This window comes from Scleropages formosus, chromosome 3 (genome assembly GCF_900964775.1).
Source record: "Scleropages formosus chromosome 3, fSclFor1.1, whole genome shotgun sequence".
Classification (NCBI taxonomy): Eukaryota; Metazoa; Chordata; class Actinopteri; order Osteoglossiformes; family Osteoglossidae; genus Scleropages; species Scleropages formosus.
Window position 1 is genome coordinate 21,084,303 of NC_041808.1, and position 19,797 is coordinate 21,104,099.

At 42.4% G+C, this 19,797-nt stretch overlaps 1 protein-coding gene across 7 annotated transcripts in view; it reads right to left on the reverse strand.

Moving 5' to 3' along the window:
• LOC108935217 (rho GTPase-activating protein 29-like) overlaps positions 1 to 19,797 on the reverse strand; it is a 50,568-nt gene continuing 30,771 nt past the window's right edge. For 2 of the 7 annotated variants that reach the window (XM_018753641.2, XM_018753646.2), the window contains 20 exons: positions 17,242 to 17,338; positions 16,156 to 16,228; positions 15,820 to 15,880; positions 15,203 to 15,340; positions 14,407 to 14,471; positions 14,011 to 14,121; positions 13,846 to 13,926; positions 13,331 to 13,498; positions 12,241 to 12,378; positions 11,961 to 12,151; positions 9,706 to 9,878; positions 8,140 to 8,268; positions 5,700 to 5,798; positions 4,887 to 5,050; positions 4,562 to 4,750; positions 4,275 to 4,412; positions 3,447 to 3,679; positions 2,972 to 3,281; positions 2,743 to 2,851; positions 1 to 2,637 (listed from right to left, as the gene is read on the reverse strand). In XM_018753641.2, coding sequence (XP_018609157.1) covers positions 1,781 to 2,637; positions 2,743 to 2,851; positions 2,972 to 3,281; positions 3,447 to 3,679; positions 4,275 to 4,412; positions 4,562 to 4,750; positions 4,887 to 5,050; positions 5,700 to 5,798; positions 8,140 to 8,268; positions 9,706 to 9,878; positions 11,961 to 12,151; positions 12,241 to 12,378; positions 13,331 to 13,498; positions 13,846 to 13,926; positions 14,011 to 14,121; positions 14,407 to 14,471; positions 15,203 to 15,340; positions 15,820 to 15,880; positions 16,156 to 16,228; positions 17,242 to 17,338 — 3,524 coding nt within the window. In that variant the 3' untranslated portion in view covers positions 1 to 1,780. Of the gene's footprint in view, positions 2,638 to 2,742; positions 2,852 to 2,971; positions 3,282 to 3,446; positions 3,680 to 4,274; positions 4,413 to 4,561; positions 4,751 to 4,886; positions 5,051 to 5,699; positions 5,799 to 8,139; positions 8,269 to 9,705; positions 9,879 to 11,960; positions 12,152 to 12,240; positions 12,379 to 13,330; positions 13,499 to 13,845; positions 13,927 to 14,010; positions 14,122 to 14,406; positions 14,472 to 15,202; positions 15,341 to 15,819; positions 15,881 to 16,155; positions 16,229 to 17,241; positions 17,339 to 17,425; positions 18,071 to 18,335; positions 18,925 to 19,797 lie in introns of those variants that run through there. The other 5 variants (XM_018753647.2, XM_018753648.2, XM_018753642.2 and 2 more) reach the window with 5 other exon arrangements.

Consider the following 19,797-nt stretch of genomic DNA (forward strand, 5'->3'; position numbering starts at 1 on the left):
TCATTCTGTAGACAATGGCATGTATGTATATATTATACACAGTATACAATACTAAAATATTCATATACCAGTTTAACCAGGAACATAGCATCCAGTTACCATCACTGAGGCAGAAATCATTGTTTTTTCAACAGGAAAATGAAAAAAAACCATCATCTTGGAGTCCATGTCTCTGGATGTTCCAACACTAGTATCATCGATATTTAAAAAGTAAAAATATGCATTTCCTGTACAAACAGCATAGAATCGCACTCAATGTACAAGTGGATAAGGAGGCAGAGGCCAAGCCAGCTGGCCATGGATCTATCAAGGGATACAGCAGCCAGTGGTTTCCATTGCGTGCTCAAGGCAAAATAAAGATACTAACTTGCTTTCCACGAAAGAACCATACAGTCACTGCATACACTATGCGTCATATTATATAATTCTTTAAAGCATGGTGTGACTGAAATTTGAATGAGGTTTAAACTGTCCTTGAGGACAGGAGAATTCAAACGGTTTTGATCAAACAAGGCACTAAACTGCTCAGTTCAGGCTGAATTTGAATCCTCTTCTCAGTTCACAGAGACCTGGAAACACTGTCAACTGGATGTTTCTTTCTATTGAGTCCCTGGATAAGCACAGCACCGCTGGCTCAGACTGAGTGTGTGTGTGGAAGAAAACCTCCCAGCAGGAAACCTCTCATACATGGTCACCACTGAGGAACCGTGGCCATGTTCGACCACAACACATGCATCGATAACAAGCCTTCTCTTGGGTTCCACACCTGCATAGATGTCCTCCATAAAACAGCCATGGTAAACTTCATCTTAAAATAACTTGCACACATACATATATATGATCAATGCCAAACAACATGTATCGACAATAATACTTTTGCACCTTCTTTTTGTGCAGTACAATTTTAATAACTTACAATAAGGGTATATTCTTAGGTATTACTTGTAAATAAGAAAGTTAATACTTAAAACTGTTCAACTTTCTATCTGCAGTTTATACAAAGTTTACAAGGAACAAGTGCACAATGCACTTCCTGCAGTTTAACAACCAACGGGATATGTATCGACAAAAATAAATTTGCTAGATCTTAAGGGGACAGTGTTCGCTGTGCAGCCTCAAGCAAACACTCTAGTAAGTTGTTGTATCTGCTCTGCAACATTGCTGGTAAGCATCACTGCTCTTAGTCAGTTTGTGTCATGAAGGTCTAACAAGTCCATTCTTACTATGGTAACAAGATATTAGACAGCTGTAACAAATCAGTTCTTTTTGGCAAACATACCACAAGTGCAACTAAGTCTGGTTTTGGAGTATAAGAAGTGATGGATTATGTCATCTAATTCTCTGGTTACACAAGGCTTGATAGAGAAGTTTTACCAACAATCAAACATGTTTTTGAATAGGATGTTCAATTTTACAGATTGATAAATTTAATTTCTATTCCATACTTCCTGAAGAAAATGCAGTAGCTGTGGGATCTACTTTCTAAAATGTGTATTGAAATTGCAAGATAAGTAAAGCGAGTGTGAAAATTTAATACACATTAAGTGCATGTCCTTAATGTGAGACCAGCAGCAGCAATGTCTAGGTCAAAGTAGAGCTCATAATAGTAACACTTCCAAGGTGATTTTTCACAGTTCTTGAATTTTTTCCACTCAAAGACAATTCTTTCTGAATACACAATATGGCACAAGTTGTGTATAGTTTTATATATATATATATAAAATATACATACTATATACAGTTATTGCTGAACATATGGCTGATCCACATATGTGGACGATCACACAAAGTGCGCTTCTCTGTGTTCAAACTCCTGCATCTTTCGGGTCCTCAATCTCTGGTAAACAGGTCGAGCCTCGCTTGGCCCAAAGTCCTCGGGACCTGAACTGGGAGACTGGGGCTGAGAACGGGACGGGGAGACGGTGGCCTCGGCCTCCATGGGTTCATCCACAAGGTTCCTAGGGCCTGGCAGAGCCTCTGCACTTGCGCTGCTGATGGGTGTCGCACTCAGCTGTACCTCTGACTCCTTCTGTGGTTTGGCTTTGTGACTTGATGGAGGTTTGTAGAAAGTTCCAGGTGGGGGCCTTAGAGTTCGAGCAGGCTTTAATGCACCAGCCACCAGGGTTGTCTCACCTATATTGTTTTCCCTCCGTAAAGTCCTTGCAGGGATATAGGGGATGGCAGGGGGATCACTGCTGCTGGAGACCGTTGTCCCCACAGAGCCACTGCTGTCAGAAGGGATATTGGCCATGATCATGGCAGTCCGGGGGGTGATATCATAATGCTTGTACTGTTTGTCCCAGGTCCTGCGCAATGTCTGCGTATCGATGTATGGGCTCCGGTAGTAGGTGCTCACACGGAGTCCCGACGTTTCCGGTTCCACTCCTTCCTGGATGGCATGGTTGCGCTCATGAGTCGAGCTGTTGCGAGTGTTCTTCTCAAGGACCTGAGCAGGGCCCAGAAGCCGCTCTACTGGCATGCTGACTGGCCGGGAGACAAGCCTAGCCCGGGCTGGCCTAAGCAGCACCCTGGCTGTGCTCACGTTGGGTCTCTCAAGCACCAGTGTGGACCTGTGAACCTCTGGTACACCAGAGGATGCAACTTCGCCATTGAGCTTCTCTGCAGACGAAACCACAGCTATAAACACAAAGAAAGGATCAGGGGACACAGTTACAAACACAGCCAGAGGGCAGTAGTGGCACTTCCGCCCAACCCAGTTCAGTATACTGGCATTATACTGACCAGGTGCAAGTTCACTGCCTCCAGGTCTGGATTTGGTTTCCTTTACATCATCCACCAAATGGGAGGTAGGGATTATAGAAGAGTGCCTTTTGTACACTTTGCTGTTCTGCTGCAACACAACAGTAACAGACACAAACGGAGGGGACAAAAACATTAAAAAAATCTTCTAGTGATAAAGAGTATGACAGGCCGAGAAACTGGACAAACACAGTCTCAACACAACACCCACCTCCTTCACGTCCACAAGAGACTTGCAGTTGCGGCTCAGGCGTGCTTCCTTCTCCTCAGCACTCAGTCGGGCCTCCACACCCTTAGGGGGCAGCAGAGAGCCACCTGCAGTAACTGGATTTGGCGGCATGTCAAACACCTTGTTGTAGTGGCGAATGAGCAGCTCCACGATCAGTGCCTGATAGGGGTAGTCCACCAGAGAGGACAGAGACACCTCTGCATCTATCTGCCGTGGCTTGATCAGGGTGGGACCAAATATGATCCCCAGATTGCTGGCTGTCATTTTGTTCTCGTCAGCCTTTTCTGTGACCCTGGGAATCAAGAAGAAGAAAAAAATTGGCAGCTATAAGCTTAAAAAACTCCTCTAAATCAGCACTTTGCATACCATTCTTTAGATATTTTTTTTTAAAGGATAAAATGGTCACAGGTTTTGGGAGCAGACCACATATCTCTGCACTACTGTAGTGAGTACGCACCGGTGCAGGTGTCCTATGAGGAACTGCAGCGTCCTGTAGTGCGCGGGAGGAAGCTGCCGGAGAAGATCTCGGATCTTGAAGAGCACTCTGTTGAGCTCTACACTTGGCTGGGCTGGATTGGTCGTGGATCGAGCACGAGCTGCGTCCACCTCATCCATAATGATGCTCTGGCTCTCCTTTGCCAGGCCAATGAAGTCATTGTAATAGCGGAAAAGGATCAATGGCTCCGGAAGCTGGAGGAAGTGAAATATATATATATGTGCAACTCAAAACAGATTTCCGGGCATGTGAAGAATTTAAAAAAAAAAAAAAAAAAAAACAGTTCGCAAAGGTGATGGGGTAAAAATGAAAGGCCTTATAAAGTGATTTTGGGGTGAATTTTCAATGGGCCTGGAATCAATTGTAATTTTTCCATGTAAGGAATAATAGAATAACTAATTTCATGATTCATTTGATTAACTTTTTCAAAATTCCATCGATTTTCAGTAACAAATTAGGACCAGTAAAAGGAGGCTAAAGTGTATATAATTTAGATGTTTTTCAAACACTTTTATCCAAATCCTTTTATCCTTAGTTTATTAATTTATATGTTTAGCTACTTTACTGTAGTGCTTTAGGTTCAAGACCTTTCACTCAAAGGTACAACAAGATAATTTTTTGGCAGCCAAAACCATAAACTTAAAGTTTAAATAAATGTAAATGTAACGTATACAGCTCTCATAACAGTGGGTGTCTTTATGACAACAAGTAAAATTTACAAATAGCTATGAAATCAAGAGATGAGAAAGGAGAACACTAAGCAAGTGTGATAAAGGGAAGAAGATTTACCTGTCGAAGGTAAAGTTTAAGCACGTTGCTGATGTCATGGGGGTAGAAATCAGACAGTTCCACCAAATCCTTGCCATTCTCAAAAGCCTGACAGAGCTTCTCCACTCGAGACTTTGCCCCATTCACACGGTAAATACCCTATACATTTGGGTAGAAGAGCCTTTTGTTAGAAGATCATGAAGCGTACTCAAGTAAAGTAGCAGAAAAGCATGTTCTCAGTAGTGACCAGCAGTGACAGCTGGTCTGCTAGTTTTCCTGAATGAGTGTCTATGAGCATGTGGGATCACCTTGAGGTTGAGTGCACGGCTTTCAATCTCTGAAGTGCACTTCTTAATGATAAATGGGATGCCATCGGGGTTGCTCTTGGCTGCCTGGGAGAAGTCCACCCCGAAGAGATGCAGCCGACCAAGCAACTTCTTATGACCACACTGAATGGCCAGGGTCTCCAGACACTTCTTATGGCAGGCCAGGGAGCACTGAGGACCAAGTACACAGAATTAAAATCGGTTATGTGCCAAAACCATGAACTGCAATGGGGGAAATGAATTCAGGTTGCATATTACTGAATGGTCAGGTCACAATGGGTGAGGCGTGCAAGTTTGGACTGCTCACCTCTTCACATTCAGCCCCATGGAACATCACCAGGCTGTCGCACTCCCGGCACTTAGAAGGGGCACGCAGCTTGCGCAGTTTGTGTGTCTGTGCCGCTTTTGACATCTGTGTGTTCCGGAAGGGGCCTGGAGAGCTGGCTGTCTCAGTCACCATCACACCAAGGCCTGTGTGCATGAGCAGGCAAGGGGCAAGAGGAAGGAAAGGACTCAGCAGTACTATACATCACCAGTGTCAAATGTGGACATAAACACTGCAACATGTCTTGCTCTATTACATGCATATTTCACAACTTACTGAAAATAGCTCAGATGACACCATTTTAAGTCCACTGATGTTCTGAGTCAAACTTTTTTAAAGTATCTAAAACAATTTTTATTAAGGCAGTAAAAGGAACAAATGCAAGTTTTCATTTAAAAAGTAAATCCTACAGAGTGCTTGGATAGCAATAATACTCAGAACAAACATGCTATTAAAAGTACAAGTTCCATCTAAAAATATTTAAGGTAATTGATCTAACCTCTTAAAGGAATGTTGTAGTTCTCTTGACCAAGTGGTCACCCTAAATTAATACGGTAAAAATTACTCAGCTGTATAGATGGGTAAATGTTTTTAAAAGAAAAAAAATGTGTAAATGACTGATTTACAGATTCATGGAATAAAAAGAAACATTCTCAATGAGGAATCAGAAAAGGAGAACTGCAGTCTGAGAAATGTGATGCATCAGCCTGCTTCGACTCGTGTTCACCATCTCTCCATCTGTTTTCTGCAGTGTATCTTTCCTGCTCCAGTACTCACACCAAGAGCCCCACTCACCGTTATCGGAAGGGGAAGGTGGCTCCCTCTCATCCAGGTCATCTGCAGAGGACATGGTACCCGTGGACGGCGTTCTGGGAAGTCTTCTCTTAAAGTCACCTAGGAAAAGATCACACAATGCTATTTCTCCTTCAGCCAATCTCCTGCTAAGCACAGTGATAGCAGGTGATCCAATTTAAAGATGCGTGCACATGAGAGATGTCACACGCACACATAGTTTACCCAGTTTCACACCACAGTCCCTACACTCTGGGACTGGGGAGTACACTCACTAGGAGGGAATAAAAGACCTCACCTCCAGGAGGTTAATGAAATCATCCAGATCAATGACACACATCCATCCACAACTAATTTGCATTTACATGTATTTGCTTAGTTGATGCTTTTCTCCAAAACAGTTTACAGTCACACACACTGTCTGAAACCACTTGACCCGAGCGGGGTCATGGCAAACTGGAGCCTAACCCAGCAACACAGGGTGCAAGGCTGGAGGGGTAGGGGACACACCCAGGACGGGACACCAGTCCATCGCAAGGCACCCCAAGCAGGACTCGAACTGCCAGAGCGTGGAATCCGGCCAAGCCCACTGTGCCACCCCACTTAGTTTTAAGATACTTACAATGATTTACCCATCTATACAGCTGAGTAATTTTTACCGTATTAATTTAGGATAACCACTTGATCAAGAGAACTACAACAGGAGTTGGGATTTAAACCTGAGTTTTTCAACTGCAATGCAACAGCTCTAACCTTTTTGCCACCATTTGCTTTAACCCCTTTACCACCTATTTATATAAAATGAACAGAAACCACTAAGCATTAGGAGACCTCAGGGCAGCAAATTAAAAGCTGAATGAGCTTCATAACAAAGAAAAGCAATGCTCTTTGAAAGTGTGCATTTTGCTCACTGAACAAAAGTTGGCAGAAGCCAAGAATTTGTTAATTTTTTAGAAGTAGTTGAGATATACAGGGCTGTGAAAAAGGGTTATTTTTTCTCTATTATTGTAGCTGCTTGAAATTAAATGTAACTAGATCTTTTTCTAAGTTCCAGTAGTATAAGAATGGAGCCTGAGTGAGAAAAACTGACACCAGTATTGTTTTCATGTCACTTCCTTGTTGTGGAAGATATGGCAGCAAGTAGTGTACAAGCTGGAGCTGTCTTCTTATGACTCAAAGAAGCCAGGTTCAAATCTCTTCTTCCTTGAGAAAGGAAGTTGCCCTAATGACATCAATAAAAAAGATTATCTAGCTGTACGAAAGGGTAAATTAACATAAACAGCGTAACACTGTATGTCACTTTGGAGAAAGGAGTCATGCACATGGAGAAATATAAGATAATAAAATGTGCAATAACAGATGTGAATAAGTAAGCAACAGTATCCAGTAACAGGCTGCACTACCACTGGCTGCCATGACTGCAGCTAAATGCTTCTTGCAGCTGTTAACCAAGGTCTCACATCACTATGAAGGAATTTTGTCACCACCTCTCCATGCAGAACTGCTTTAGCTCAGCATCATTTGCGGGTTTTCAAGCACAAACAGCTCTTTTCATGCCTTTCTACAACATTTCAACGGACAGAACTTTAAATAAGCCATTCCACAACTGATCTTGTACTTTTTCAGCCATTCTGATGTTGGCTTGCTTGCATGTTTGGAATCGCTGTCTTGCTGAATGACCCAGTTGGTCTTCAGTTTCAACTCATGGACAGAAAATTTTCTAATAGAAACAGGAATTCCTTCAATGACAATAAGGTGCTCAAGTTCAGTGGCAGCAAAACATCCCCAGGACATCACACCAACACCACCATGCTTGATAGTTGGTCCAAAGGTTCTTACTCCAAAATTTACTCCGTATTTGGCTTTCACTTGACATAAAGGGTCTAAGTTTAAAAAAAAAAAAAAAAAGTTGTTCTCACAACATTTCTCTAGAGATCATCAGAAATTTCCTTTGAGCATGGCATGATGTGCTTCTGTGATTCCGCTTGGCAATGTGACTTTTGCTGATAAGGGTTTAAGTAGCTGAAAATTATATTAGATGTAGCTGGCCCAAGTTAGGTCTGATTATATTTAAAATAAACTTTAATTAGCATTTTAATTAAGCTGATTGAAGCTAGGGGGCAAGTACTTTGGAACACCTTCGATCACACATGAGCTTACACCCCAAAGAAATGGCATGAAAATAATACTGAAGTAATGCTTTTCCTCTCATAGGCTTTTTTCAGGTTTTTCACAGACTGAAAAAAAGGATAAACAGACATCATGACTGATACATACACAGGAACAAGCTGTTATTAACAACAGCAACAATAATAAACCATTCATGAATAAGTACTGAGACACAGTTTACTTCTCAAATTTGTGTCTTCAGGGAAGCACATGTGGCAGGAGATGCCAAGAATGCCAACAGACAGGTCACAGTCAAGACAGGGTAAAGCTATACCTGGACTGGCTGTTGGTGAGTCCATGGAACGCGATTCGCTGCTGCCGCCGACGCTCTCCGAATCACTGCACATGCCGCCTCCCTGGCTGCCTGAGCTCCAGACCCTCCGTGCCCTTTCGGGCTTCACAGCTGGAGGTAGAATAACACCCAGTGACATTAGCATTAGACTTGTGTCATCTTTTACAGCAGAATGAGCACTGTAAGTATTCAAGATTTACAAACATTAAATGTAAATATGAGATGTGATTTAAAAAAAAAAAAAAACATGGCGAATGTATGCATTTAAAAAAAAAAAAAAATTATTAGTTGTGCACAAATTTGAGTTAGTCACATTCAAAACAATCCCCTATTTATCCCCTTTGGATAAACAGAACCGTAAGAAAAAGGCCACACAAGTGGATGAATGCAATCCTTTCTGCACCACAAAAAAGATGCAAAACACACACTGAGTGAAACTTTGATCACTACAAACCCAGTGAGTGGATAGAATTTAAACTCATCAGACTGCTTTAGAAAGGTAGCTGGTATAAGCTTCAGCCACTGGATTCGTCCTTCACATGTTGTTGAGTGTGTGGCGGCGCATTCACTGTATTTCTTGATCACATTTTGCACATGTGACAAAGTCAAAATGGAAAAGACCGAGTCACACAGCTTTTCTTTCCACAATAGCTCTATGAGGATAATGTAAATAAATGTCAATGTAGAGCCTCATGACAACACGCCAAAGCCTTTGACTTGATATGCTCTTTGCTGAGGTGCCATGCCTCATGGCATGTGAGAAATAAGGTCATAGGAGGCCATGGATTGAACTCACAGAGAGGATCACTGGTTCACCGAGAAGAGATTCCTAGAATGAGACAGTCTAATCTGCAGCCTTGAACAACTGACCCCCATGGACCATGGGAACCACAGTCTATAAGGCAGCTACAAGCAGCCACCCATCAAAGCCATGGCAGGATAGCAAGGCAAACAGTGACTTTAACAGGCTTTTTTCACATGGCCCTCAACATGCTACCTCTTAGCAGGAAAGGATCCTGAGGCACATTTGCCAGTTAATCTTTGATGCCAATGACACTCAGCAATGAATCTGTTTAGTGATTACACTTGACAGCTTTTTCTATTCTAATGACAATTTTTTTTGCTACACAGTCATATTCATTTATTAAAGTTTTAAGCTACTTATGATTTACTGCTTTATACACCTGAGTAGTTTTTACTGTGTTACAAAAAGTACTTTGGTCATGGGTACTGCAGCAGGAGAAGGGATTAGAACCTGGATCCTTTTGAGTGCAAGGTAGCAGCTCTAACCACTAAGCCATCTGCTGCCCCAAGGTTCTGTGCAGGAAATGTAATGTTCAATTTGCCATTTTTTGAAGTCGATTTTAGGCAAAGCTAAAGAAGATAAAATGAAAAGTAAAAACAGAAACATAAATCCAAAAAAAAAAAACCCAGAGCTTAAATATTCTGTACAGTGGAAAATACGACTTATTAGAAGAAGTCATCTTGGCTTTGAAGTAGATGTGTACTAGGTGGAATGCATCACTGACATGGGTCTTTGTGCCTCACCTCGCACATCGGTGCTGCTGTCTGACGGGAATTCTTGCACCTGCCCAGTGCGAGTGGGGGCGGGGCTCTCCACCTCCTCTGTGCTGTGGAGGTCGCTGGAGGTGACGGACATCTGCGACAGGTTTCCGTGTGATGAGTGGGTGCTGCTGGTAGACTGCTTCGTCAAGGGTCCCCTTCGGTAAAGACAGATGCGAAATGCCGAGTCAGGAGGCAAGTGTGCACCTGGCAGCTGGATGGCTTACGAAACACGAGCAAACAAAGCAATGAGCCCCTTGCCTTTTTCAAAGCAAATTCACAGCAGCAGCAGCAGCAGCCCTCCATGAGCCACCTCTCCCGGGCTCTTTCCAGACGTGAATAAAAAGTCACGTGTTGGCAAAAAACAGGAAGCACCGCTGTTCCTCTAACGGAAACAAACAGCAACAAAGTGCAGCTTTGTGCTCAAAGAGTGGACAAGTGAACTGAGAGACACAAACACAAGAGGTCATAAGCCCTGCTGCTGGGAAGCTTGGTCTACCTGGTTCTGCTCCCCCCCTATATTGTATCCACAGTCCCACAGCCCCAGTTACAAAACCTGAGACCCGCTGTTTGTGTCAGAAAACCAGAGTGATCATACCGCAACAGAAATGACATGCAGATAGGTGCATTCAGAATCTACCAAATTTACATTCATTCATTTAACTGATGATTTTCTCCAAAGTGATTTACAATATTAAGCTACTTACAATTATTTACCCATTTAGACAGCTGGGAAATTTTACTGGAGCAAGTCAGGGTGAAAAATCTTATATGGTAAAAAAAATTAGTTTTGCTCATTAATCAACTAATGAAGATCAAAATTATTATGATCTCAATGCTGTGTTGATGGCACAGTCTTTACAATACTTCCTTGCTAAATCTGCATTTATAATAAAATTGTTTTATGTTATTATTAAGAGTTTTATGGAAATAAACAATATCAAAAAATAATATTTTGACACACTGGACGGTCCAGTCATTCCAGTATCCGGTCACGTAGTGTAATAACACAACCCATAATGACTTTTGTTCTAAGCAACAGCTGTTAACTGACAGTGAAAGTGTATGGAAGCAGTGGGTGCTGTAGTGGTCAAAGTTGACACTTTGCACTCAAAGGGCTCAGATTTGAATCCCACCTCCTGTTGTAGTACTCTTAATCAAGGTACATACCACTCTGAGCTGATACAGTAATAGCTGCCCTTAAATGGGCAAATCATTATGAGCAGCTTAACACTGTCAGCCACTTCGGAGAAAAGTGTCAGATAAGTAAACCTGTGTGAGTCGGTATGTTTGTTTTTGAGAGAGAAGTGGGGCGAGCATGACTCTCATTTCCTGAGGAAGGCTTGCGGACTGCCGCTCTTCCCACCCCCTCCCGCCCATTGCAGGCAGTCAACGCTGCTGCAAACCAGTGTACCCACGGCAGAACCTCAGTGATGACACGCCTTCTGTTTTACCTCGCTGTTTGAATTTCGATTTGGCTATTATTCCTAAATGTATGCGAAACTAGATGACTACAAACAAGCGAAGTACAGATATGTACACATACCTATAAACTAAAATAACTGCTAACCACTTGAAAAGAAAAACAGACCAGTCTCTATCCTCTATTTTTAATAATACTTCACGTCATATTGCAAATAGTATTTTGTTAGGCTAGTACAGTATTTGCAGACCAATATTATAATTACACTGACATTTATCTATTTAGCTGACACTTTTCACCAAAACTCATTAAAAATTAAGCTACTTATAGTGATTTTACTCATTTATACTACTGGGTAATTTTTATTGTATCAGTTCAAGATAAGTACCTTGATCAAAGGTACAACAGCAGGAAATGGGATTTGAATCTGGGAATTTATGTACACTGAGACAGACATCCTTTAGCAGATATGGATGACCACCCACGTGTGAAATGCAGGATGATGTGTACCAAACCATGTTTTCAGCTCATGGGGCAACTGTACACAGTGTAGCCTTTGGGTTGGATAAACAGATAACCAGCCTGCTTGGTTCCAATGGGCATTTACTTTGTTTTGTACAAGGCAGAAGCTCTAACCACTACACTACCTGCTGCTCTAAATTCTTTATTTACAGAGCTCACTTTAGCCATACAAACAATCCAGGGCACGGCAGGAGCAACACTGCTAAGCCCTGAATTCGCAGCCAACAGGACACTTTATGACTATAACTGTGATAAGAGTCCCCTGGCTGCAGCAGAGGAAGCTGGGAGGGCTCACCCTGTGTTCTGCGGGCCTTGAGCACCCAAAGAGAAAGACTCCAGGGGGATCCGGTCCTTGGGCAGGCTCCTGACAAACTCGGAGTAGCAGCGTCCTGGTTCATACAGCTTGGCGCTCTCACACAATGTCTGTAGGTTGAGTGGCACTGACGAAGCCTGTACCTGCTGCATCTGGAACCAGTTCACTGTTACCTGCAGGGAGCGATACCCACCACATTAATGAACTGGCACTTGGACGACAAAGTGAGCTGCTCGGTTTGGTTGGGGTGGAGAACACTTACTGCCTTCAGGGTCAGGTCACACTGAAACACCAGTTCTCGAACCCGGGTCAAAATGTGGCTCTTAGCAGTGGCCATGTCGACTTTCTTCAGGCCGATGTCCGCAACGCAGGCCTTATATTGGTCATTGGCTTCCTCTGCCTGCAGGGGGACGAGGGCGACAGTCAGTGCACAGCAAATGTTGCAGCAAGCAGGTAGTAATTTATGAGAAATAAATGGATTTTGTGTTTAGCATAAAAATATTCATACAACAAGGTTTATGCAGTTCATGCTTTTGCTCGCAAACACATACAGTACCGGTCCAAAGTTTGAATCTGCAACCAGATATCTATATGACCTCGTCAATCCCTGCACTCCAGAAAGATCGCTACACTCCTCCAGGGCTAGTTGCTGGGTGATCCCCCTCACAGGGCATGCAAAAGTGAAAGTCTCCAAGTTCTTGATTTTGGCTGCCATGTGTTAGAATGGGATCTCTCTGACTCTCAGATCTGCTGAATCGCTTTCAACACTCAAGAAGGGTCTCAGAACACATTCTTTCAGGCTAACTTCTCTCCCGATCTCCTATCTGTTCCATGAACTTGAATCACACCATCTGCCACAATCACCTCTTTATCTACCACTTCTGTAGGCAGCTACTCTTGTGATGTACAAGACCAGTATTGGACAAACTCTCTGCTTTGACAATCATTTGTCTGCAACTAAAGAATTTGCTGTTAATGCACTTTATTTACTCTGAGCTGTATGCAACCTTGGAGAACAGCATTTATTAAATGAATACATGGAAATGTAAAGATTATGTAAATGAGTCCATTTGCTGGAAACTCGGAGGCATTCAATTAACAGATCTGATGAGGAAACGAGCTGCCATAACCTCCCAGCTGCTCTGCAACATTTCACACAGATATAGGACATTTGTATGTTGCTTTTACTTGTCTCCCTAGATCATCCCATACAGGGGTTACTCAGTGGGACTGAAACCTTTGACTGGTACTCTATGGCATTGGTACTGTCCATACACAAGCACTTTAGGTCTGTTGAAGATTTTTACAGCAGCAGTGACACCCAAGACCAGTGGAGTGGAGAACAAGCCCACCCTCTGTAGGGCCTCCTCTTCCAGCCTCCTCCTCTTCTCCAACTGCTTGGCTCCAGGGGGAGGGGCCTCCTCCTCCATGCGGCTGGCGGAGCAGCGCGCTTTCTCGTACTCCTCCTTCCGCTGTGCTTGCACAGCCTTGGCCTTGCGCAGCGCAATGTCTGCCTCCTGCTGTGGGATGCAGGCGCACGTCAGAGTGAGTGTGTGCAAATACGCACATGCGTGTGTATATGACACAGGAAACCCACACGGCACCTGGCAACCTCTGTTGAATCACAGCTACTAGGCTTCATTGGCGCCCTCAAAATATACCCTGAGCTACGCAACACACTCGGCTTTAATGAGAAACATGTACTGACGCGCGGACCCATGACTAACATTAAATACCTTCTTTGGACACTGCATATCTTGGGCAAACACTACACACTGTCATCAAACAGTGCAATACAAACACACACACACACACACACAAACGCGTACACCTCTGCAGTGCTCCTTACCACTCACTGCCTACTCACCATTTTCTTCTGCTCCTTCTGCCACTGCTCCTTGATGTCCTTCCTCAGCCTGTCCAGTTCATTCTTGCGGGCCAGCAGCGGCTAAGGAGTGTTCAACAAACACACAGTGTGAGAAGATGCAGTGTGCAATTTGTGGGGAGATGCACTGTAGGCACTCACTGCTACCTGGACAAATTTGTTGGTCTGAAGGGCGGAAGCAGTCTGAAGCAGAAGCTGGCTATACTCCATATCGTTCTTAAATGCCGACACATAAATATCCCTGAAGGGCATGAACTCCTGACATGAGATACAGAATATGAAATTGAACAAATCAGTACCGAATAATGCACACGTAACAATCAATAACTACCTTTTAACCTTATCTGGACAAACAGTACTTGTGTCCTGTATTGAAAGAACACAGCATAAAGTGTTGAGAATACACAGAAAATGTAAATAAAAAGTTTGTTCACACATGACCAGACCTCAGGTGAGCAGATATTGAAATGGCTGGACAGCCCAGTACATTTGTCTGGCCTCATGAAGACAAACTGTAATATACATACAAAGACACAAAAATACCTGTTGATTTGCGAGGCTCCTTGCAGATTCTGCCATTTTTGCTAAACTTTTCGCACATTCGATATCTGCAAATAGAAGGTACCATTGACAGAAGTGACACGCATTTTATACTCAGGTCAGGGGACACACGGTGAGTGTCCTCAGCATGTGTGAAAACAGGTTTCTCAAAGAGCCACAGCCCAGTAGTATGTGGTCCAACACCATGCACCACGTAAATGGTTCCGCTGCTCAGCCAACGAGAATACTGATTAGTCAATGATTCTGGCCCTCAGAGAAAGAACTATTACTACTTACTTACTTGATACTATTTGGCTTGCACTGAAACCTTGCATTTATACTTAAATCATGTTACACTGATACTTATTTATACTACATATCTACAGACCACTATATCGACATCTAAATTTAAAGGCTACATGCTATTAATATCAGGACCAACTGAATGTAAGTTAACGCTACCACCGAGATCAGTGGTTGCTATTGTCTTGTCTCATTTGTATTCATTTTCCTGTACTTATCTGAGTCATTGCATTTGTAAACTGCGTACTGTGTGGTGCTGTCAGTAAAGGTTACACCTTAAGCTGCACAAAGCATATTTTCTTTCTGCTGTACACCTGTTTAATAGTGAAATGACAATAAAAAATTTAAAGTGCATAAAGGCAGAGTGTGAAGTCTGGTCATTTGAAGCAACATGTACCAGTTTTCCTTGCAATGAGCTTCACAATAAGGTTCAGTTAAGCGGTTAATTACAAGATATGTTGCAGTGTCTATAGTGTGAGGAAGCAGGGGTGCTCACCCTGACCGAGGCGCTTGTCCACCCAGGCCAGCAGGTCTTTGGCATACTTGGACCAGGCCTTGGCGTAGAGCAGGGCCGACTCCACACCGCTGTGCTGGTTTAGCAGGGCGAGGTCCAGCTCCTCAGTACACAGGGGCCCTGCTCATGAGCCCAGGACATGCAGCGCAGTGAGAATAACATTCCCCAGTGTGGCTTAGGCCCTGAATACAGCTCATCCTGTCCATTACTATGACTGGACAACCCTCCACCCATTATTCTGGTCATATCATTCATTTCTCATTTCAGCACACTGTACAGATAACTTGAAAAATTGTACTGTCAAAATATTAATGCTTTACATAAATAGTTTTTAAAAAATGATGTAAAAAAAAGTATATTTTGTGCATTTACAGATGTATGCTTGCAAATCACTAAATTGATAACACTGATACAAAGATTTTATTTATTAATTATTATTTTTATGATTATCATCATTCTTCTTCTTCTTCTTATTATTATTATTATTATTATTAATTTATTTTTTAAAGAAAACGGTATTTCACTTTGCCCAATATCCTATCACATAGGATGAAATGATTTGATCTTAATGAGAGGTGCCTGGCTGAGGCTTCACTCACCTGGCGGGTCATCCTTCTCTAGGACCGACCCTCTGAAGTCCACAGACACATTTTCAAAAGACTAGAGAGGAAATAAGCATCAATACAGCAGAAAAAACAAGCATACATCATAAGCTCCATATGTGTGTTGCCACAGATCTCCATCTGTATGTGAGAAACACTCCAATCAGTCTGAATGGACTGAAACAGCATGAGTCATTATGACACAAACAAACTGGATGTCTAGGGCTCAAAAATGATTTTCTAGAAGGTTAATAATAATAATAATAATAATAATAATAATAATAATAATAATAATAATAGCAGCAGCAAAACCTGCTCAATGAAACAGCTCACCTGGCTTCTCCTGGAATGGGGGGACCCCAACACTGAGCCACTGTCTACATCTCCCATAAGGAAGTCAGACACTCTGGCACAGGAACACGCAAAGACAGCACACATAAGAACCACGGACCTAGTACAACAGTGTAATGTACTGTATGCAGCCTGTCCAATGGCCAGCTTACAAAGCAATCTAGCTGTTTATCAGTTTATGAACCCAACTTATTGTTAGAAATCCAGTCATTAGGTGAAAATGAATACAATTAAATGACAAATGCCATTGTTTCTTATGGGGAAAATTCTTTTCTCCGTAGTTCATCCAAAAACCACCCAAATATCCACATACTAGCAATATTATTCCTATATCACCAGAGAGTACAATTATTAAAATTTACTTTATAATTATTAAAAAGACTGTTATAAAACACTGTCCCCTATATAAATATATATGTACCTATTTATGTATGTGCTAATGGAATATTAGGCAAATTTTGTTACAAATATCAAAGATTTGGACAATTCATGAAAAAAACTAGGATCAAACATTAGTTAACTGGTTAGCTAGTTAAATAAAACTAAGAGGTAAGAAGGTGAGCAGCCTAGCGAATGATTCTGATTAGTGTTATTTCTAACAGTAAATAATCACTACACAAGGAACCACCTTGAGGGAACCACGGAACTAATAATGTACTCTATCCCACAATGCTTTGCACCAGAGAGGTGTACATTTACTTTTATACACTTAGCTGATGCATTCCTCCAAAGCAACTTACAATGTTAAGGTACATATTTGCCCATTTATACAGCTGGGCAATTCAGGGTTGTACCTTGATCAAGGTAATAAATTTAATAAATGTAAATCTAATGTAATGTAAAATTTTCCTCAGATGCAAACGGAGATGTTTCTATCTGTGAAAACAGTGGCTGTAGAGCATATTTAAAAGTACCATGAGTGAAAATTTGTAAATCAAGCATTCACAGTGGAGTCATTTCAATTTGCTTGCTAAATAATTCTCATTTGGACCACATTTTGCATTGCAAAAATTAATTCTACACAGTTAAAAAAAAAAAAAAAAAAAAAAAAACTACAAAAATACTTACACATTGCCAAATGTAAATGCCAAGGTGTCAATAGAGGTGTGTATTTCGCCAAAGATATGTCTCCTGTTTTCTTCGTTCACATTGCTGAAGTTGAGCGCTGTGAAGAAACCAGAGGGTGTTTGTTAGTTCATCTGCAGCACCATCCACTGTGCGCAAAGTCAACGGATGAACAAAAATCACTGACTTCATGAAAAATCTGTCACAACAGCAAATGAACGAGCGTGTGTGTGTGTGTTTTGAGCATTGCTCCAGTGCAACTGGTTTTTGGAGACGTGTGCTGGGAGCCGTGAGCCATGAGCCCGTTCAGTGCCGGTGCTTTGCCTATTGTGAATTGGGTCGCTGCTCCGTTCCAGCTAGTCTGGTTCAACGTCAGCTTCCTGCCAGCTCTCTAAACACCCTCACTGGTGGAAAGGAAAAGCAAAAAAAAAAACACACCAGTGTAAATAAGCCACGAGCAGGCTGTCGGCAGCAAACTTCCCTCCATAAAAGAAACAACCAGAAGAGGAAAAAACATCACAAACTGCCTGTCAACAGAAAGAGAGGCACCACTCCTTTCCCCACCAGGTCTGACAGAGGCTGTAATAACATGGTGATTTACATTTGATTTCCAAAGTGCCTTACAGTGTTACCCCTTTACACAACTGGGCAATTTTTACTGGAACAATTTAGGCTAAGCACCTTCATCATGTATGTTACCGCAGAAGGTGGGATTTGAGCCTTTAATTACTATGACCAAGTCCAAGGGTGGTGGAGCGAACCACTGTGCTACCTGCTGCCCCCTATGTGATCACCGTTAATAACACTGATGCAACAACTGTAAGAAACAAGAAAATATTTGTTAGGAGGTCTAGTCTAGACCCTGAAGCATGACTGGCACATGCTTAACTTTTGCGATTAAACCAAGTTAAAAGCAGCTGGGAATGAATGATCCGGTAATACTGAAACCAGGGCGTAAGAGGCAGGAGGAGCACAGTGAAATGTGTGAGCTGAAGTCAGACCTCAGCCAAGGCTTCCTGTTCTCACCACCTACCTCAGAAAAGTTGCACTCTCAAATTCAAATTTAAAAAAATATTGCTGCTGCATCCATGACTTACCTAAATATGTATTAACCTGCCATCCATCCCAGAATTCCACAACCAGATTTTTGCAGTGGTTTACTGTGTAGATCCGGGTTCGAATGGACGAAGGAGAAATCCCCGTCGACTCCTAGCGGCACTTTCACTTCTCTTCCTCACATGAAAGACATTTCTTCCTTCTGAATGTCTTCAGCAATATTTTTCAATGCCCCCGAATGCTAAGGCAAGCAGAAGAGGCAATGCCCCGAACCCGTACACAAGGCAGAACAGCAGTGCAGAGCAGGCAACTCCCTGGCTGAGGGTGCGCAGTGAGCCCGCGCCACGCCATTGACGTCTGCATCAGGACATCCTGCCGCTCGCACACAATGCGCACCTCCGAGAGGGTCGGTGGACAGGGGATATCACAGGACAAATATGGAAACCCCAGCAGTCAAAAAAAAAACAACATTGTCCTGTCGGAGACAATAAGCCACCAAGGTGGCGCTCTGCTAAGAGGGGGAGCCAAGGCTGGGAGGACTGCAGTGTACCACAGTGTCACTGGCAGTTTGCACAGTTAGCTCTAAAGGTTTGTAAAACGAAAGTAAAACACTGGGCAGCAGATGAGATAGTGGTTAGAGCTGTCACCTTGCCCTCAAAGGATCCTGCTTCGAATCCCTCCTCCTGCTGCAGTAACCCTGAACAAGGTACTTACTCTATGTTGGTACAGTAAAAATTTCCCAGCTATATAAATGGGTAAAACACTGTAAGTCACTTTGGATAAAAGCACCACATAAATTAATGTAAAGGTAAACTCTCCAAGCTTTTCACTCAGAGGGGACACATTAAGATGGGCACTATACATTTGCATACATTTATTTAGCCAACACTTTTCTCCACGGTGACTTACAATGTTAAGTTACAGTGTTTCCCCGCCTTACAAACGTAATTGGTTCCTGAGAAGCGCATCATACGGTGAATTCTCGCAAATCAAAGCTGTACCTACCATTAGCTTTAATGGTCAACATTGTAATGCATTCCTCAGCCCCAAAACTGTCACCATTTATTCTGAAATGTTATCAGATCCTATTAAAAAGAAGACTTCAATGATGTAATTTCCCTTCATTAATTATAACACTTTATGGTTGCCTATCTGTGCATGTTCAGCTCTTTTGTAGCTAATATGAAAACTTTCACAAACAAACACATACATTTCATACTCAATGTTTATGTGTTAATTCAACCTTCAACATAAATGATTCACACTCAGTGAACAAGTTGACGGTGTCTGGATGGTTCAAACCTGGTCCATGATCATTGACAGGAGAAACAAGGGCCGATGGAGGTTTAGGACTGAATGTAGCACAAGCCATATATTGGGTTACAGGAGTTTCACTTTATGAGAGATTTTTCATTTAAGACCCCTACTCTGACTTAAGAGGCATTTCTTCACATTTACAAGGACCGAACAGGGATTTTGCAAGGCTCCCGACAGTTCAGTGGT